Source organism: Myotis brandtii, unplaced genomic scaffold, assembly GCF_000412655.1.
Source record: "Myotis brandtii unplaced genomic scaffold, ASM41265v1 scaffold920, whole genome shotgun sequence".
Lineage (NCBI taxonomy): Eukaryota > Metazoa > Chordata > Mammalia > Chiroptera > Vespertilionidae > Myotis > Myotis brandtii.
This window is the reverse complement of record NW_005371792.1, coordinates 918,242-938,447: the sequence shown is the minus strand read 5'-3', so window position 1 is coordinate 938,447 and position 20,206 is coordinate 918,242. Positions and strand designations below refer to the sequence as shown.

Below are 20,206 nucleotides of genomic sequence, written 5' to 3'. Positions count from 1 at the left end.
ATATATATCTTTATTGATTTCAGAGAGGATGGGAGAGGGAGAGAGAGAGATAGAAACATCGATGATGAGAGAGAATCATTGATCGGTTGCCTCCTGCATGCCCCCTACTGGGGATCAAGCCCGCAACCTGGGCATGTGCCCTTGACCAAAATTGAACCATGGGCCCTTCAGTCCACAGGCTGACGCTCTATCCACTGAGCCAAACCAGCCAGGGCAAGTACCTTCCTTTTGAAAAAGAATAGGGAAAAAAACTGAATGGGAAAGAAGTGAGATTCTGATGTCAGGAATGAGTGAGAGTTGAGAAAGAAAAATGGAAACAGAAATAGAGAGGAGGCTCAAAGGCTGAGGTGTCTATTCAAGAGGCACAGAGTTCTCTTAAAATCTTACAGCTAAACTTTAAAGATGAGCAGGTTGCTGTGGACCGAGGCCACTGGGATCTGAAGGATCTTAGGATGGCTGGGCAAAAACTTGCTCTAAAGGACACTGACTGGGTAGCTTTTGGGGAAGAGCACACCCCAAAACCGAAGGCCATTGCTAACTCCTTGAACTCCTGAAATGAGACCCTCAGCTCCAGGTTGGCCACTCTACCTGAGAATCTACCTGCTAGCACTTGCTACAAGGTCAAGGTAGAGAATGCTGGCTTGGTAGGTGACTTTGAGAAGCTTAATGACCTGAAGGTTCCTGTGCCAGAGGATAAATATAGTACCCTGGTGGATGGTGAAGAAAGAGGAGATGTGAAGTTTTGTTGAGTTTTGGTCACTCTTAAAGGCCAGGATTGAGCAATATGGGAAAGAGCTGGAGAAGATGAAGAACACAATTCCATTTGATCAGATGACCACTGAGGATTTGAAAACTAGACAAGAAGAGGCATCCCTACTGGCGTCCCAAGCCAATTGAGAATTTACAAACTTGAGTCTGGGAGAAAGTGCTGGCTCTCATATACAAACTCGGACATTAAAAATAATTATGTGGTGAAAAAAATTTAAAGATGAGTAAGTCTCAAGGTAGGATAAAAGGCAGAAACATATGCAGCAATAACAACATACAGTCCATTAGGCTTCTGTTTAACTAAGTACAACTCCCATGTAACTCATCTCCCTTCCACATGCTCTCTTAACAAGTGGTGCAAAATATGACAAGAGGATGGAAAGAAAAGAAAAGCTAATACGAGTCCCAACTAGTAAAATACATGAACATTTCCTGCCACTTTAGTTACAAGTTCTGGGAGAGAGAAAGACAGTACTTACTGCTGTCGCAAAATGGTGAATAACAGCAATGGAGATGCAGGCATCACAAGACCCACTGCGGACTGGCACTGCCAATGCATCACAGACAAAGGCCTGAAACTGCCTCTCTCTACAAATGTCCACAAGGTTTTGGCTACGATCACAGCCAACCTATAACAGAGAAAGTCAAAGCATCTTATTTAAATGGCATGAGAAGTTAAGAGCAATGGATTTACTCCTTACCATAAAGTTAGGAGACAGATTTCATATGGTGAGATGGTCTAAGACAGCCGTGGGCAAACTATGGCCCGCGGGCCGGATCCGGCCCGTTTGAAATGAATAAAACTAAAAAAAAAAAAAGACCGTACCCTTTTATGTAATGATGTTTACTTTGAATTTATATTAGTTCACACAAACACTCCATCCATGCTTTTGTTCCAGCCCTCCGGTCCAGTTTAAGAACCCATTGTGGCCCTCGAGTCAAAAAGTTTGCCCACCCCTGACTAAGCTATCTGTCATTATTAATAAACTATATTCTAATGGCCCAGAGAGTAGAAAAATAGCTGATTTTTTTCCTGCTTTATACTTGTGCAATCAGAGAATAAAATCCCCAAATAATAAAGAAGTAATTTATTTCATTTTTCTAGTTATTAATTTTTGTTATGCTAAACACCTAATCAATATATAAGAATGAAGTACTGAATTCAAAATTTATAAAATGATATTTAATTAAACCTTTCAGTATAACCAAACCATCCCATGGGAATGACAACACTGAAGGCAGCTAGCAGCATCCTTTCATCTTCCCCAGCAGGTGAGGTCTAACATACTTAGTGCATGTTCTGTGGGAAGTGTTTGGGGGTTGGGATTGCCTATTTTCTCTTCAGCTTTGTTACTGTTGGACAGAGGTTTACTGTTTAGTTCTAATAATACTGTGTGTGCTTGTGTGGTGTGTGGAAGAGAGAGAGAGAGAGAGAGAGAGAGAGAGAGAGAGAGAGAGAGAGAGAATGCCTGAGCACATGTAAACTGAGGAAAGAATGGGAGGATTTAAGAAATTTTAAATCACTAATTAATAATTATGCCCAAATATTTCTTCTTAACACAACCTCTATATTAGAGAAAACAGAAGTAGCTACCTCAAGCTTCTAGTCTTCACTTGAATTTGTGATATAGTATTCGGGTTCCCTCAATCCTTCGCAGAATAAAGAATATGAATCTTCATGTCAAGCAATTCTTACTGAGTTAAATCACACTGCCATGAGAGTCATACTTAATATGAATATGCTCAATATCTAAATGGCATTAAACAGCTACTGTACTCTTTACCCAGAGCTGCATTCGTTTCTGAGGTATAACACAAGGTACCAAGCTAAAGTATAGAATTTCCCTTTGATGTTTTAAGATGAAAAAGTACTAAGGGCCCATTAATGACAACAGTGGCACGATTCCCAACTAATTGCTCCCTTTACCAGTGTAAGGTACATAACTGGCTTATTACTTTTATTAACTTCCATCCATATTTTGTGCCACTGAGCCAATAGTCACATCATCAAGGTAACAATACTACTCAACTAACATGTACAGTGGGGCCTTGACTTATGAGCTTAATTCGTTCAGAGACCCAGCTCGTTAAGGAGCTCGTTAACTCAAATTACTCTATCAACTCAATGCAAATCATTGGCAGAGAGACAGCTGGTATCTCAAAAAACTCGTTAGTTGGGACACTCGTAAGTCAAGGCCCCACTGTACATTAGATTTTGGTGCTTGCTAGCTTTTGTGACAATAAAATTCAGTTCATGGGAATAGAAGTTTCAAGTGTGCCCAATTCTGACAGATTGCTGTACTTTGCTAAAAGCCAAATAGGACGAAATCCAACTTGCCTATAAAACAAGTCCCCAGGGATAGAGCTGCACAGTTACTCAAAGGAGGAAAGTTACTATTGAGAACACAGATAAAACAGAACTAGGAGAACAGCAGCCAAACAAAATCAGAGAAAATGTCCTTTCTCTTCACCCCTTTTTGCCAACAGGAGAGCAGGGGCAATTTTGGTCATAAAGTGCCAGGTCTACTGAAGGTCCCACTGACTGATGACCCGGTCATGCCTGGCTCTGGGCTTTCATCTCCCACTTATTTTATTTTTATTTATTTCAGAGAGGAATGATGAAAGAGAATCATTGATTGGCTGCCTTTTGCATGCTCCCCACTGGGGATTGAGCCCACAACCTGGGCATGTGCCCTTGACCCGAATTGAACCCGGGACCATTCAGTCTGTAGGCCAACGTTCTATCCACTGATCCAAACTGGCTAGGGCCATCTCCCACTTATTTTAACTGAGCCTTCCATATACAATAGTTAAAGCATTGCTATTTTCTTCTCTTCCCTGTTTTTAAATTCCCCTAAGCTTTTTTTCCAAGGACAATACCAGGTACTTTAATTCTCCCTAATAATACTGTATAATGACAACAACAGGACAGAAAATGTCTTATTTATTTATTTTAAATATATATTTGTATTGATTTCAGAGAGGAAAGGAGAGAGATAAAGAGATAGAAACATCAATGATGAGAGAGAATCACTAATTGGCAGCCTCCTGCACGCCCCCTACTGGGGGTGGGGGGATCGAGCCCACAACCTGGGCATGTGCCCTTGGCCACAGTTGAACCTGGGACCCTTTAGTCCGCAGACTGATGCTCTATCCATTGAGCCAAACCGGCTAGGGCGAAAATGTCTTATTTATAAATATTCACAGATATAAAAAGAGTCACACTTCTGTGTGTTGAATGGAGATCAATGACATAAAAACACATAGTAGATGGGCTTTAAATGGATAATTATACTCCTATATAATTTTTGAAATCTTCAACAAAACATAGACATGTAATTCTGAAAGTACAGGTAAAAATCCTATATATAAAAGCCTAATATGCAAATCGACCAAATAGAAGAATGACCTGTTACTATGATGTGCAGTGACCACCAGGGGGCAGACGCTCAAAGCAGGAGCTGCCCCCTGGTGGTCAGTGCACTCCCACAGGGGGAGTGCTACTCAGCCAGAAGCCGGGCTCATGGCTGGCGAGTGCAGCAGCGGTGGTGGAAGCCTCTCCCACCTCCACGGCAGCGCTAAGGAGCAGCGAGGTGAGCGGTAAGGAGCAGCAAGCAGGCGGGCAGTAAGGAGGGAGGGTCCCGGACTGTGAGAGGGCAAGCCGGGCTGAGGAAAATCCCCTTCCACTGCACAAATTTTGTGCACAGGGCCTCTAGTGAAAAGATAATTAACTGAGTAATCAAAGGTGCAAACTAAAAAAGTTTCCATTTTTCTCCTATCTAAGTATAAAAACATTTAAAACCTAGGTTCACTACAGTGATAACAATGTGATAAAAATTACTCTCATAAAGTGTTGGCGACAATACAAATTGGCTCACCCAATTTTAAAAAGCAATTTGGCAAACAATTTTTAAAGGAAGATAAAAATCTTCACAACTTTTAACCCAATAATTATTCTTCTAAAAATTTATCCTAAGAAAACAGTCCAAAATATGGAGAAAGCTAAACAGGCTGGTATAATTACCTTTTACTGAATACCCTTATGTATTAAAGTAGATTCTTTGTAGTAATGTACTAATCCTCATAACACACTTTGAGTTAGGTTTTATTACCACCATATTACAGATGAGGAGATTTCATCTCAAAGAACATAAGTACTTTGTTCCAAGTTGAACAGTAGTTAAGTGGTAGAGCAGGAATTTAAACCTAAGTCTTTCTCACTCCAAAAATCCATATTCTTCCGTTTTGTCACATTCATTTTCTGAATTGTGGCTATATTATTTTTATTCCTTAAAGGGAGTAAGTCCCTTGAAAGTATAAAATCTTTGCTTATAAAATTTACCTCTGAAAATAAAGCCAAAAGTTCGTCGATAGAAATGAAGAGTAACTGAAGAAGTCTAAAAAAGATATGGTTCTTAGAATGTAAAAATTTTGAATTAAAGAGAAGAGTAAGCTCAGGCATTGTTGAGATCAGGTAAGAACAAATTCACCACATATACTTCTTACAGAAATGGAAAGCAGTTCATAAAACTATTTCCACTAAAGCCCAGCCTGGTATTTTAAAAATGCATTGTTAAAGAAATTATATATAAAGTAAATTTGTAATTTTTTCGATTCTATGATTATCCTACATTTGAATACCCAGAATGACTGTCTCAGGTCACATCCCCTGAATATCAAATGCACGCATTTTCACATTTGAAGATGGCTGTTCAAAATACTCAGGTATCATGTCTACATCCAAGTTGAAGCCTCAGCAGCTTAAAAAAGCAGGCTTCACGCCCTGGTTGATTTGGTTCAGTGCTTAGTGTCCGCCCTCAGGTGGGTTCAATCCCTGGTCAAGGGCACATACCTCAGTTGCAGGTTCAATCCCCAGCCCCAATTGGGGGCATGTGCAGGAGACAACCAATCAATGTGTCTCTCTTGCAGGAGGTAACAAGGTGACATCTCTCTCTCTCTCTCTCTCTCTCTCTCTCTCTCCTCTTCTCCAGCCCCTCCTCCCTCCCATCCACTCTCTAAAAATCAATGGGAAAAATACCCTCAGGTGAGGATTAAAAACCAAACAAACAGGCTTCCCTTTTATCATAAATAACTCAATTTCTGGTAAAAATAAAAATGAGAACTACAAACAGACAAGCAGGCTCCAGGAACAATACACAGGAAGGAATACATGCAGACAGGAGGGAATGCATGACTAAGGTTGCAGGGCTAGACCCAAGATATGCACCCACTTCTTGCCTGATGCCAGAGTTTCTGTTTTCAGTAGCTGTAACTTCCTTTTCTATGGACCACTCTTTTTTTTTGCTGTGCTAGGAAGTAGGAAATTCTTCCTGCACCAGAGCATTGTTGCAAATACTCATGTATACTCTTCTCTGTGAGGACTGATTATAATTTTTCTGCAACCTAAAAAAAAATCATTGTATCACAAGGAAGAAGAAGGTGATAATATCCTTACAAATAAAGTGGAAAGAAGGGCAGAGCAACAATTACTTGCCATATATAACTCCTTATTTATGCCAAGGTACTTTCCATTTCCACATCCAACATCGGCCACTAAGGAACCACTTGGCAAGGCTTTCAAAAACTCCACAATGTGTGGCCAAGGAGTATGTCTCGTGCTGCTGAAGTGCCCAGCGATCTCTTCATACACTTGATGAACATATTTTTTCTCCAACTGCGAGGCTTCTTTATCACTCTCTGGAAATGATGGAGGAGGTTCCTTCATTTGGCTGTCACAGACCAAAGGGTAACCTAATGAAAAATTAAGGTAATATAAACCTTTTATTTTTATCCAAATGATTCATAAGGTCTTATGCTTTCTATATATTTTTTTTTAATTAATTTTTTACAGAGAGGAAGGGAGAGGGATAGAGAGTTAGAATTTTTACAGAGAGGAAGGGAGAGGGATAGAGAGTTAGAATTTTTACATAGAGGAAGGGAGAGGGATAGAGAGTTAGAAACATTGATGAGAGAGAAACAGCTGCCTCCTGCACACCTCCTACTGGGGATGTGCCCGAAACCAAAGTACATGCCCTTGACCAGAATCGAACCTGGGACCTTTCAGTCCGCAGGCCGACGCTCTATCGACTGAGCCAAACCGGTTAGGGAGGTCTTATGCTTTCTTAAAAGGAAAAATCAAATCGGTTCAAATTTGGTGACTAGGGAAAAGAAGCCTCTGATTTATCAGTTAAAAAACAGAAGGAGGAAAACCTGTTTGCAACAAGACATGACTGCAATTCTGCATGTCTTAAAATGAAGATGCTTATTTCATCTTAGGATTAAGGGTCCTCATTCAGGAAAGCATCTTGATGGGCCAGGCCTAAGCAGAAGATATTTAGCTACATTAACAAGATTTAGGGTTTTACTTTTGGTGGGTGAAAGTGATAGGAGTTCTGGGGGCACTAAGACTCCTAGAAGAATGAAACCTAGAAGCAAAATGTTATTTGGTAATAATCACAAGTATTTAATAAACACTATCTGAAGCAGTTTATATATGTCTCATCTCAATTCTCACAGTAACACTATAAAATAGGTATTATTACAGCCATTTTATAGATGAAAAGCTAAAGCACAGAATGCTAAATAATAATCCTAAAGTGACAAAGACAGTAGGTCATAGAGCCAGGATTTGAACCCAGGCAGTGGAGACTCTAGAGTCCATTTCTCAATGACTACACTTCTTCAATAGAATTGCCTTCTTCAATAGAATGAGCAAAACCAAGTAGAGGACGTGACAGAGGAAATTAGGATAATGTCTCAAATTAATTTTGAAGGTGTCCCCTGTCCTCTGCAATAGTCTAATACTCATTTTAAATCCTTGCCCATTCTGTACTATGCTATAACTCTCCTTTGTCTTCAGCCAAAGTTTGTGACACACATCTTTTTAAGGGTAGTATTCTAGAGAATGAGAGAAGGAGTAGTGCTCCCAGTGAAATCACAAACAAGACTGAGACAATAACTAGAAATAGCATTGGGCTACAGCACTGATGGCTTCAGAAATTTTCCCTGGATATAACTAGAGTATGCCAAACCTTGAGAAAGCCTAGAATGGGAGTGGGAACATCTAGTCCTTACCAATGTATAAAGTGAAGCTCTAAACATTTTAAGTGGACATTTAAGAAAAGGGTAGCCCCAGAAAGCTTGAGGACTCCAAAACATGTATGTGGAAGCAGATAGGTTACATTAGGTTGGTTACATCAGAATTGCAATCACTCTACAATATACATTATAGTTAGTCTAAATTGGTCTTAGTAAAATTTTACTCTCTTGGAAATTATGAACATCTAAGTTGTCTAAAGGGAGTAAAGATAAGCAACCCTTATCTTTAAATATCCATAAATTTGTGCCAAAAGTACCCAAAAGATGGCCTTGAACTTTAAAAAAAATCTGTGAACTGACTATACAATCAGAGCTTTTTATAGGATCCCTTACATTGAATTAATGCCCATAACAAAGAAACATTTGCATAAGAAAACTAGCTGGTCTGTCTAACTAGACCTCAAGTTCCTTTAGAACAAGTGCCATAGTAGACATTTCAAGTTTTCTAACAGGGATAACATCTTGTAGATATAATAAAGGTTTTTCATTTTAAAAGTTTTTAAGATTATGACTAGACCCAAAAGCAAATCCTAGATAACTCCCATAATTAAGCCCCGCAGGATATAAATTTTAATTACATCACTGTCATTAAAAATATTATTCATAAAATGAAAAAGATTTTTATCTATTGACTCTAAGAAATACAGGTCATGGCATACTTATATAGACAGCTCAAAATAGCATCCTCTTGACAAGGTTTTTGAGTACTTTTTTAAAAATATGTTTCTATTGATTTCAGAAAGGAAAAGAGAGGGAAAGATAGAAACATCAATGATGAGAGAGAATCACTGATTGGCTGCCTCCTGCACACTCCCCACTGGGGATGGAACCTGCAACCTGGGCATGTGCCCTGACCAGGAATCGAACTGTGACCTCCTGGTTCCTAGGTCAATGCTCAACCAGTGAGCCATGCTGGCCGGGCTTTTTGAGTACTTCCTTTATTCTTTAACCCTTTTCGGTCCAATGGTATTTTTGGAATTCAAACAGTCTGGTCCAAATTAATTGACGGGATTGAATGTTGAACTTTTTAATGTTCTTATTGCTCGATGTTGGACCTGCTCCTAGCACCTGGTCTGTCGAGTCAGCCTTGAGGTTGGACCGAAAAGGGTTAATAGGTTTCCAAATTGACATACACCACTGTTTGTCCTAGAGTTATCTCCCATTTCTCATATCCAATTTCCCCATTGGATTGATGAGAAGTAATTTAAAAGCTTCACAAGCTGTTTCCAACAAAACTTAATTTTATGATATTTTAATGTGCTATAATTGTAGCACGCTTAACTGTGACTTCCATAAAAAATATTTATTTGGCATCCAACTATGCTCAAGTACTATTTGTAGAAAATAAACATGAATTAGGTGGAGTCCCTATGTTCAAATAATATAAACTCATTTTAATGAGGGTGGTTAAGAAAAATATATGTAAATATATTTTATATTTAAAAATATATGTAAATACTAGGCAAAATGTCAGAAATGCCATTAATAAGGTTACAGCAAAGCTCTCCTTGGCTCTGTTTGGACTTTGAGAAATTTCATACTAGATTTATTCCATTTTACAATAAAATCAAAATTACATACTTACTACAGTCACAAGGTGTTTGCCTCACTTTCCTAAATGTAAACGATGTCCGTATTCCCCTCTTGTTTAAAGTTAAGTCTCCAACATCACCAGTGATAATTCCACTTTTGTGACCCTTGGATGCTTGAACAGTATCAAATTTTCTTGGTGTTATTCTAAAAACAATAATCGTAATAATTTATTTAACACGGCATTCATAAAAACATTTCAGGTCCTTTAAAAACATTAAGGAAAATAGAGTAAATCCAGAAGAATGTACAGTAGGTCCTCGGGTTACGTAGGAGATCCGTTCCTATTGCGCGACATAACACGATTTTCGCCATAAGTCGGAACCCAACTACATAAGCACCTACGTCACTCACATGGAGCACATCCACAGCAGTAACGAAGAGAAACAGTAAAAAGAATTTAAAAGAAAGATAACAATTCCTGACGTTTATTTGTGGTAAATAAATAAAAAACATAAAGCACATATGTACATACGTCTAAATGACGGAACTTTTTTTTTTTTTTTAATAAATATTGTAAATGGGAGATGGCGACGTAACCACAAAACAACGTATGTCAAGTCCAACGTAACCCGAGGACTGCCTGTATTGCAAATATCTATGGATTCCCTGAATTATTAAGCACAAGCAGAAAAAACAAAGAAATAGAAGTCTATGTCGTTTAAGAGGTTATCTTCAAGGTAATCATATTAAAAGAATGTACAGCCTTGGCTGGTGTGGCTCAGTTGGTTAGAGCATTGTACCATGCACAGAAGGGTCACGAGTTCAATTCTCAGGCAGGGCACATATCCAGGTTGCAGGTTCAATCCCTGGTCAGGGCACGTATGGAAGGCAATCTATCAATGTTTCTCTCTCACACTGACGTTTCTTTCTCTCTTTCCCTTCCTCTCTCTCTAGAATCAATAAAAAACATATCCTTGGGTGAGGATTAAAAAAATAAAAATAAGAGTTCCAAAATGGTGGTGGAGTAAGTGGCTAATCAAAACTAAAAAAAAAAAAAAAAAGAAAAAAGAAAAAAGAAAAAAAAAATCAGTCTGCAGGGAGAGATGGATCTCTGGAGTCTTTGCCTGATCTCCTTCTGGGTCCGGGCTAGGAAAGGCAGACACTGGTACACATCTTGGCCTTTCCCAAAGGCACCCATCCCCAGCAGAGGGAGCCAAAGCCGTGGATTGCTGATAGCTCCTAAAAGGGTAATCAGGGCCAGTCACAAACGGGGTCTGACATTGTCCTGCACTAGGGATTGGGAGTCTGGTCGTGCTGGTCGTCCCGCCATTTTGGTCGCTGGGCTTTTATTATATAGGATAATACTGTATTGTAGATTTGAATGTTGCTAAGAAAATAAATCTTAAAAGTTCTCATCACAAGAAAAAAAACTATAACTGGTGGTTTTAAATAGATTTACTGTGATGGTCATTTCACAATATATACACAGAGAGAATCATTATGTTGTGCATCGGAAACTAATACAATGTTATATGTGTGTGTGAGAATTAAATCTCAATTTAAGAATCAGAATTCCCAGGCTGATAGCTTTTTAAACTATTCCACAACTACCTAATTAATTCAGAGTAGTGAAAAGAAGTATTTTACAGGTCTTGATGTTATTTTAAAAAGCATTTTTTCATTTTCCAAAAAATTAAGTGTTGAATATTGATCCTGTATGCCACCACCATGCTATGTTCACTTATTAGTTCTAGCACTTGTTTTCTAGATTTCCTAAGATTTTCTATACCTACTAGAGGCCCAGTACACGAAATTCATGGGGGGGGGGTCACTCAACCTGGCCTGCACCCTCTCACAATCAGGGACCGCTCATCTGCCTGCCTGCCTGATTGCCCCTAACCACTCTGCTTGCCTGCCTGATAGCCCCTAACTGCTCACTGCCTGCCTGATCACCCCTAACCACCTCTGCCTGCCTGCCTGATCGCCCCTAACCACTCTGCATGCCTGCCTGATGCCCCTAACTACTCGCCTGCCTATTTGCCCCTAACTGCTCACCTGCCTGCCTGATTGCCTTTAACCCCTCTGCCTGCCTGCCTGATCGCCCCTAACCACTCTGCTGCCTGCCTGATCGCCCCTAACCACTCTACCTGCCTGCCTGATTGCCTCTAACTGCTTGCCTGCCTGCCTGATCGCCCCTAACCGCCTCTGCCTCGGCCCCCACTCATATATCATAGGACTGCATTTTCTAATATTTTGTTAAACAATTTTTGCCTCTCTAAGAGAAACTGGTCTATAATTTTCTTTTGTTATAATGTCCCTGACAGTTTGGTGTCAGGGTAATGCCGACCTCATAAAACAAGTTGTGAGAATGGCTTTTTAAAAAGAAGTTGTACTAAAGGTATTTTTTTAAAAATATATTTTATTGATTTTTTACAGAGAGGAAGGGAGAGAGATAGAGAGTCAGAAACATCGATCAGCTGCCTCCTGCACATCTCCTACTGGGGATGTACCCGCAACCCAGGTACATGCCCTTGACCGGAATCGAACCTGGGACCTTTCAGTCCGCAAGCCGACGCTCTATCAACTGAGCCAAACCGGTTTCGGCTAAAAGTATTTTTTTAGAAGTAAAAACAAGCAATTATTGTCTGAATTTATATGATTGGTAGCTTAAAATGATTAATACTACAGTGCTGAATAAAGTCAAGATATTTCAGAACAATGAGTATCTTGAATTTCTTATTAACAAACAAATTTCTCTCTTTAGGACTAGTTCTCCATGATGGTTCTCTGAAGTCAATTACTTCACTTGCCTAGAGTTAAAGGTCAAGCTGTGTGAAACTACTTTTGACACCAATCTCAGATGTTTAGGAATAGGTAAATCCATGTTAAGAATAATGAATTCTTGCCCAGAGGGCTTAGTCCAGTGGTTGAACATCGACCTATGAACCAGGAGGTGACAGTTTGATTCCCAGTCAGGGCACATGCTTGGGTTATAGGCTAGATCCCCAGTAGCGGGTGTGCAGGAGGCAGCCGATCAATGATTCTCTCTCATCATTGTTTCTATCTTTCTCCCTTTCCCTTCCTCTCTGAAATCAATAAAAAAAATACATTAAAATAATAATAATGAATTCTTTACACATCTCTGAACATCTTTATTTTCCCCTGCACTCAAATTATAATCTAGTTAGAAAAATATTAAATAAATAGATAAAAACATTTTTATAAATTAAATAACAGTTCCATATAAAAGACATTGCATGGTAGTATGAGAAATTAGTCTTAGGAGTTAAGATACAGGAGAAATTATTTCAGGCTAATGTAGTCAGAAAAAGTTTTATAAATTATAAAGAAAGTAAAAGTTGGGCTGTACAGTATCTTTAAAAAAGTAAATGGAAAGAAAAAGGAAATTTACTGCATGAAGAGCTGTCAAAAGTGTGAAGGCTAGAGGCACATAGAAATTCAGAGGAAAGGGAGCAAATGAGGTTAGCTATAACATGGTTAAGAGGACAGACTCTGAAGCCAGACTGCCTGGCCTCCAATCCAGGTTCTGCCACTTACTGGTTTGTGACTTTGTACAAGTTATGTAACCTCTTTATGCTCCAATTTCCTTTAAAAATGGGGACAAATCATGGGAGAAACTTTCTACTCTGACTGTGAGTTAAATGAGTTAATATATGTAAAGCATTTACAACAATGCCTGACACAAAGAAAACGCTCCAAAAATAACTTAAAAGGAGAATTCACATAAATTCATGAAATAATTGCCAGTCAAATAACATAAATGAGTGAAGCAGATGGATCTATTTAGAAATATATTCTTTGCCATTTAACACATAGGGATAGTCTTCATTAAAAAAAACACACAAAGTGTTCTCTTCTTTTTTTCTTAAAATATACATTCCCGCTCATTCTAGCTTTCCTTTTCCTCCTTTTAATACCAACATGAGTTCAAGAAATATTTAATTTCCCATTTAACTCTTTTATAAGATAAAAACAATAGTACAAGCACAGTGATAAGTGACAAATTATACTGAGCCTTAGTTCAGGGAGTCACAGAAAGTGGTAGGAACTGTAGAGAACTTGAAAATGTTGGCCTCATCAAAAGACAGCCATTGATGGTCTTGGCTACTGCTGCCAAATGATACGGTGCCCCTGTTGTCAGACCTTTCCAATTTTCAAAAGCAAGACATTCAGATTTTTATGTAACTGTTCCTGATTTTTATATGTAGGCAATTTTTAAAAAATGCTCCCATGTGGACCACCACTGTCCCTGCCAAATAGTCTGACTGCTACATTTGACCCATGTGTTCCCAGTTTTGCACCTTTGATTTAGGGCACAGTGGCCAGAATACTAAACTAGAACTAGATCAAATTAAAAGTGTTTGGAATATTATAGGGCCACGGTCATCAACTTTCTTCAATTCATATCCATCAACAGTGCTTTCTAGTGTTTTTTATAGTACAGAGATAAAAATATTCTTTTTAAAAAATATGTTTATTGGTTTCAAAGAGGAAGGAAGAGGGAGAGAGAGAGAGAGAAACATCAATGATGAGAGAGACTCATTGATCAGCTGCCTCCTGCACGTCCCCTACTAGGGATCAAGCCCGCAACCCAGGCATATGCCCTTGACTGGAATCAAACCTGCAACCCTTCAGTCCGCAGGCCAACGCTCTATCCACTAAGCCAAGCCAGCTAGGGCGAGATAAAAATATTCTTATCAAAATTTATTTCCTATAGTTCATACATACAAGGTGAGGCAAAAGTATGTTTACAGTTGTTCATATGGAAAATAATACAATAATTAATAAATCATAGTACAAAAAAAAACGTTCGTATACTCACAACTGTAGACCTACTTTTGCCCCACCCTGTATTTTTAAGTGTATTAAATGTGTTTTTACAATTTATTCTCCCTTCCACACAGAGATTCTGGGAAGAGCTCAATAATTGGTATATCATTTGTGTGATCAGTCGCTCTCTGTTCCTATCTCTCTATCTGTGCCCCATCCCCCCTTATACTCTACCTCTTCCTCCTCTTCCTCCTCTTCCTCCTCCTTCTTGCTCTCTTCCTACACACACATACACACACACACGTGTGCGCGCATACACACTCACTCACATTACAGGCATTGAGTATCAATGGAATACTGAGAGTTTTTCCCCTGAAACTAATGTAAAGAATTTGGATTCACGTGAGAGATTTAAAAATAAATATTACCTGCAATTCAATCTTAAAGAGATACTACTCACAACATGCTTTAAACAGGAGAATAATGTGATCAAAATGAGGTTTAGAAAAACTAATCTGTATTATTACCCAGAATAAACTAAAATATTTTCAAAACATAGGCCTATAAAAAGTAATTGGTTACTTTTTATCTGCTATAATACCATTATTCTTAAGTTTAAATGTTACTATGCTTGATCCTAAAAAGAGAAAATATAAATGTTCTCTTTTAAACGGCCATGAAAAAGAGTCAGGCAGATTTAAGCCTCAGTGCACAAAATCAGGCCATCTGGTTTTACGGTTCACATTTAGGGCAGGTTACAAATTCATTTACATGCTCATTTCCCAGAATTCTTATAAATACATCAGGTTATAAGCACAGAATTCAGCAGTATTTAAAGCAGCAAGAGAAAAGCAGTTAGTAAGAAGAAGAAGAAAAAAGATCATATATATGAACAATAAAATAGCAATAAACACATATCTATCAACAATTGAATCTAAAAATCAAAATAAATAAGGAATCTAATGAACAAAATAAAATGATGAATAAAATAGAACCAGAGGCATGGATATAATGCATATATGCATATATGCATTACCTATGGTCACAGACAATAGGATGGGGAAGGCCTGGGGTGGGGTGGGAACCTGGTGGAGTGGGCAGTGGGGGGAAAATAAAGGGACATCTGTAATACTTTCAACAATAAAGATTTTAAAAAGGAAAATAAAGTACAATATATGTAAATTTTAGCAGTGAGATGCTTCCTTCTCTAAGGGCTGAAGATGTCTTTCTGCCAAAAGTGCATAATCCATTTCTTTCGGATTAGATTCAATCAAATAAACTCAAATTGAGGTGCATTCTAAAAAACAACTGGCCTCCTTAAAAGTGTCAATGTCATGAGAGACAGAAAAGTTGAGGAATTGTTTCAAATTAAAGAAGACTAAAGAGAACTGACAACCAAAGGAAATGCAGGATCATGGACAGAATCCTAGAAGAGAGGGAAAACTAACCATGAACTACCGACAATGATTCTCTCTTGACCAAAGTCTAGTCAGACTCCTCTGAGCCTGACTAGGTCCATATTTGGCCTGTCCTCCAAGAGCCCAATTTCAACAAGAATCCTGCTCAGTCATTTTAGCCAGAATCCCCATCTTTAGTGGCTGGTCAGCCTTGACGTCTGACCAAAGTCCTCATTCCCCATTATCCCCCACTATCTGGTCACCCTGACAGCCTTCAGCAAGAATCCTCTGGTTATCTGGACAGAATCCTTCCTTCCATCCTTCAAGCCCCATCCCCAACCCTGGGCTTCCTGGCTATAAACCCCACTCTTCCTTGTTGTATTTAGATTTGAGTCCAGCTCTCTTCTCCCCTGTTGCAATAGTTCCTGAGTAAAATCTGGTTTTGCTGCTCTAACTCCTGATAGGCTCTGGTTTGTCTGTAAGGACTATAAACTACAACTAGCAAAAGTTAAAAATTGACTGCATAAGACTATTTTATCAATATGGAATTTCCTGAACTCGAAGACTGCACTGCAGTTTTATAGAACAGGGGTTAGCAAACTTTTCCTGTAACAGGGCCAGACAGTAAATATTTTAGGCACAGAGGTCCACATACAGTCTCTGTTGCACTTCTTTGTTTTTGTTTTGGTTCATTACAATCCTTTAAAATGTAAAAGCCGTTTTTAGCTAAAGAGCTATATAAAAACAGACTAAGGTCTGAATTTGGCCTATAAATAATAGTCTGTTAACCTCTGTTACAGAAAATGTCCTGCTCTTAGGAAATATGCAATAAAGTAACTTTCCTTCATAAGATTCAGCAACAATAATAATAATGATAACATGTGAGAGACAAAACACATGGCAAAATGTTCATATTTGATAAATCTAGGTGAAAGGTGGAGATAGTTCGCAGTACTAAGCTTGTAACTTTTCTTTAAATTTGAGTTCTTTTCAAAGAAAAGGTTAATTTTATAAAAAGCGATACATGTCCCTGGGGGTTTAAACCCAGAAGACTCAACGTGCAGGCCTGGGGCAAGGTTCTGGTGGCTCACAGGAAAGAATGAGAACTCGCACAAAGCAAAGGGTACCTGTCCTCAAGGTCATTTCAATACACACCCATGGGTCCAAAGGTATCTAGATTCTCCTGTCATCACCAGCAAACTCCGACGAGGCAACATGACTGGCACTGTGACACCATCTGGGTGCTTAAAATCCATGACGATCTTGAAGTAAAGGTAAAAGCATAAAGATTAACCCAGTGTCATACACTCCAAGGAGAAGAATGACTCACTGATTCTATCTTTCTAGGCTAACAGAGATTAAAACGTGACAATGCTTAGAGAATTTATGTGCACTCAAACTTCGGTGCACATAAAAATCAACTGAATGACTAAAAAACATACTTCATCCATAGAGACTCAGCAGGTCTAGGGTGAGAGGCTCAGGAGTTAGCATTTCTAGCAAGCACCCCAGAAAGTTATGATGCAGGTGGTCCGAGGACCATACATACTACACAAAATACTAGGGTAAGTGGTCTAATGCAACAACTGTGGAGCTGAACATTCATATCCTGGCTCTTCCATTTACCAGCAGTGTGGCCTAAGGGACACGCAAGCCCCTTAATCCCTCTGTGCTTCAATTTTTAATAAATTAAATATATAATACATTAAATATATGATGATATAAATATAAACATACTCGCATACAGTAAATACAAAAAATAGTGGCCATTATTTTTAGTGACCATTACTATTAATAGAATTATAATAACTAATAATCCAAGAAGAAATCAGTAATAGTTACAGATGCTCATATCCATTTTTGCCTTTATAGTCATGTACCATTTTGAATATTAGAAGCTAATTTACAAGAGATAGTCAAAGAACACATGAACATTTTCAATCACTCTTCCCAGGTGTGCTCAAGTATTATTATGAATAGCAACTTATAAAGAGACAATACTCAAGAAAATGTTTTTGTTCTCAGCACCCAAACACCAAAAGAATTCAGTCTAAACATAGCAGCAGCTGATAACTGTGAATTTAAAAGGCATGCCACAGGGTATAAATATGTTTTTAAGTGAATAAATCAATCCATTTGAAAAATATCAGTGGGATGAAGAGAATTTAGCACAGTACTTTTGTTAAAGGTAAACATAACACAATTCCTTGCATGAAGTAAGCATTCAGTAACTGTTAGCTAGTATTAATAATAATAATGCTATATCAAATTAGATAATGCACATGAATTTTTTTGAAATATAAAGAATTATATAGGTTTAAGCTGGTTTCCACTTTTCTTATCTGACCTTCCAAGGGGAGGAGGAGGTCAGTGGGGAGAAAAAGGGGACATCTGTAATACTTTCAATAATAAAGATGAATTTAAAAAAAAAAAAGGAAAGCAAGATGATAGACTTTAATTTTCCAATAATTATCTGTTCCAAATGACCACACATAATTTCAAATAGTCTTACTCCAACAGCATTCTATTTATAAATGTTGTAGATGAAGTGTGAAGTTTTGGGGGTAAGTATACTGATGCCTACAACTTCCCCAAGTGTATGAATAAAAGAAGATAAATATTGATAGGACAGATATTTGATAAAGCATATATGTTAAAATGTTAAGTGTAGAATCCAGGTGGTAGATATATTCTGTATGAAAATTTTCATAATGAAATGTTGGGAATAAAAACCCAATGTGGCCCAATTTTTAAAATCATTTTTAAAAGACTAGTTTATTAATTTTTAGAGAGAGGACGGGAGAAGAGAGAAACACTGATGTGAGAATGGAACATCAATTGTCTGCCTCCTGCACACCCCATCCTTACTAGGGAATGAGCTCCAAAGGGGGCATGCATCCTGACCAGGAATCAAACCAGCAACCTCTCAATGCACAGGACAATGCCCAGCTAACTGAGCCACACCAACAGGGCCTGTGGCCCATTTTTAAACCAATAGATATAGGTCTCAATTTTCTGAATAGAAGCTGAGGTCTACACATAGGAAAGCATAATGAGCATATTTATTAATTATTTTATTAAAGACAATCATTTGTGGTTTAAAGGGATGAAGAGTGTTGATGAGAAAAATATTCTGAAAGACTAGACTCTAATGATTCATTCAGTAGACAAATACAGGGATGGGCAAAAGTAGGCTTAGAATTGTGAATATGTGAAACACAGAGTTTATTCTTGCATTATTATTTCTTAACTATTGTATTATTTATTTGTATTACAACTGTAAACCTACCTTTGCCCATGCTGTATATATTGTGTGAGGCATCAAAGGCTGCAATGGTGAATGAGAGACATGTTCTCTGCCCACCTAGAGATTACAGTTTCTGGCTAATTAATAGTCAACATGTTTTACAGATACACAATGCCTACATATTTGTTAAATTCAAATACATTCTCTCCTATCAACAGAGAGTAATGATTTCAAAATAGGAAAATCTCAGTTTCAATAAATGATCAGAACTGACTGACAAGGGAAGTGTGAACACGACACTAATTTGGAAGCACTTTACTTACTGTTTACTAGTTTACTATGACAGGATACCGCAATGGACAAAATAAACATCCAGATGGACGAGGTGCACAGGGCAAGGTATGTGGGAAGGAGCACAGAGCTTCCATGTGCTCTGAGCTCACCACTCTCCCAGCACCTCCAAGTGGTCATCCACCTTGAAGCTCTCCAAACCCCATACTACTGAGATGTTTATGGAGGCTTCATCACATTAACCAATTATTAACTCCATTTCCAGCCCCTCTTCCCGATCTGAAAAATGAGGGGCAGGGCTGAAAATTCTAAGCTGCTAATCACTGCTTGGGTTTTCTGGTGACCAGCTCCCAGCCAGAAGCCCAACAAGAGTCATTTCATTACAAAAAGTCATTTCGTTATAAAACCTATTACCAGGAAATTCAAGGGGACTTAGGAATTCCATGTTAGGAACCGGAGTGAAAGACAGAAATATTAGAACAAAAGATGCTCCTAGGCCAGTGATGGCGAACCTTTTGAGCTCGACGTGTCAGCATTTTGAAAAACCCTAACAACTCTGGTGCCGTGTCACATATAGAAATTTTTTGATATTTGTAACCATAGTAAAACAAAGACTTATATTTTTGATATTTATTTTATATATTTAAATGCCATTTAACAAAGAAAAATCAACCAAAAAAATGAGTTCGCGTGTCACCTCTGACACGCGTGTCAGAGGTTCGCCATCACTGTCCTAGGCTCTAATCACTTAGGAAATCATATGGTTTTAGAAGATCTGTGCCAAGAATCTGGGCAAAGACTAACATATTTTTTTTTCTATTATCTCACAGCTATATAATGTGAGAGTATAATTTCTTAATTTAGAAAATAAGTTTTACTTATGAAATTACATGTACATTTTTTATGAAAGTTTTCTTAAAACATCCCATCACAAAAATAAAGAATTATCAGTATCATCATACTTAAAGTATCTGTATCTTAACTATATAATGATAGTTAAGAAACAAACGAAGATTAAAAGAAAATGCACTAAAGATTCACAATCGGTAATGCTCGGCTGTAACTGCTGACTCATTCTGCC

General features: G+C 38.2%; 1 protein-coding gene and 1 pseudogene across 2 annotated transcripts in view; one reads left to right on the top strand and one right to left on the bottom strand.

Moving 5' to 3' along the window:
* Positions 1-20,206, bottom strand: part of ALKBH8 (alkB homolog 8, tRNA methyltransferase) — a 56,452-nt gene that overhangs the window by 1,202 nt on the left and 35,044 nt on the right. For both annotated transcript variants that reach the window (XM_014532898.1, XM_005885661.2), the window contains exons 8-11: positions 16,743-16,849; positions 9,452-9,603; positions 6,263-6,519; positions 1,248-1,397 (exon numbers count right to left, since the gene is read on the bottom strand). In XM_014532898.1, coding sequence (XP_014388384.1) covers positions 1,248-1,397; positions 6,263-6,519; positions 9,452-9,603; positions 16,743-16,849 — 666 coding nt within the window. The remainder of the gene's footprint in view (positions 1-1,247; positions 1,398-6,262; positions 6,520-9,451; positions 9,604-16,742; positions 16,850-20,206) is intronic.
* On the top strand, positions 339-913 carry LOC102256891 (annotated as a pseudogene).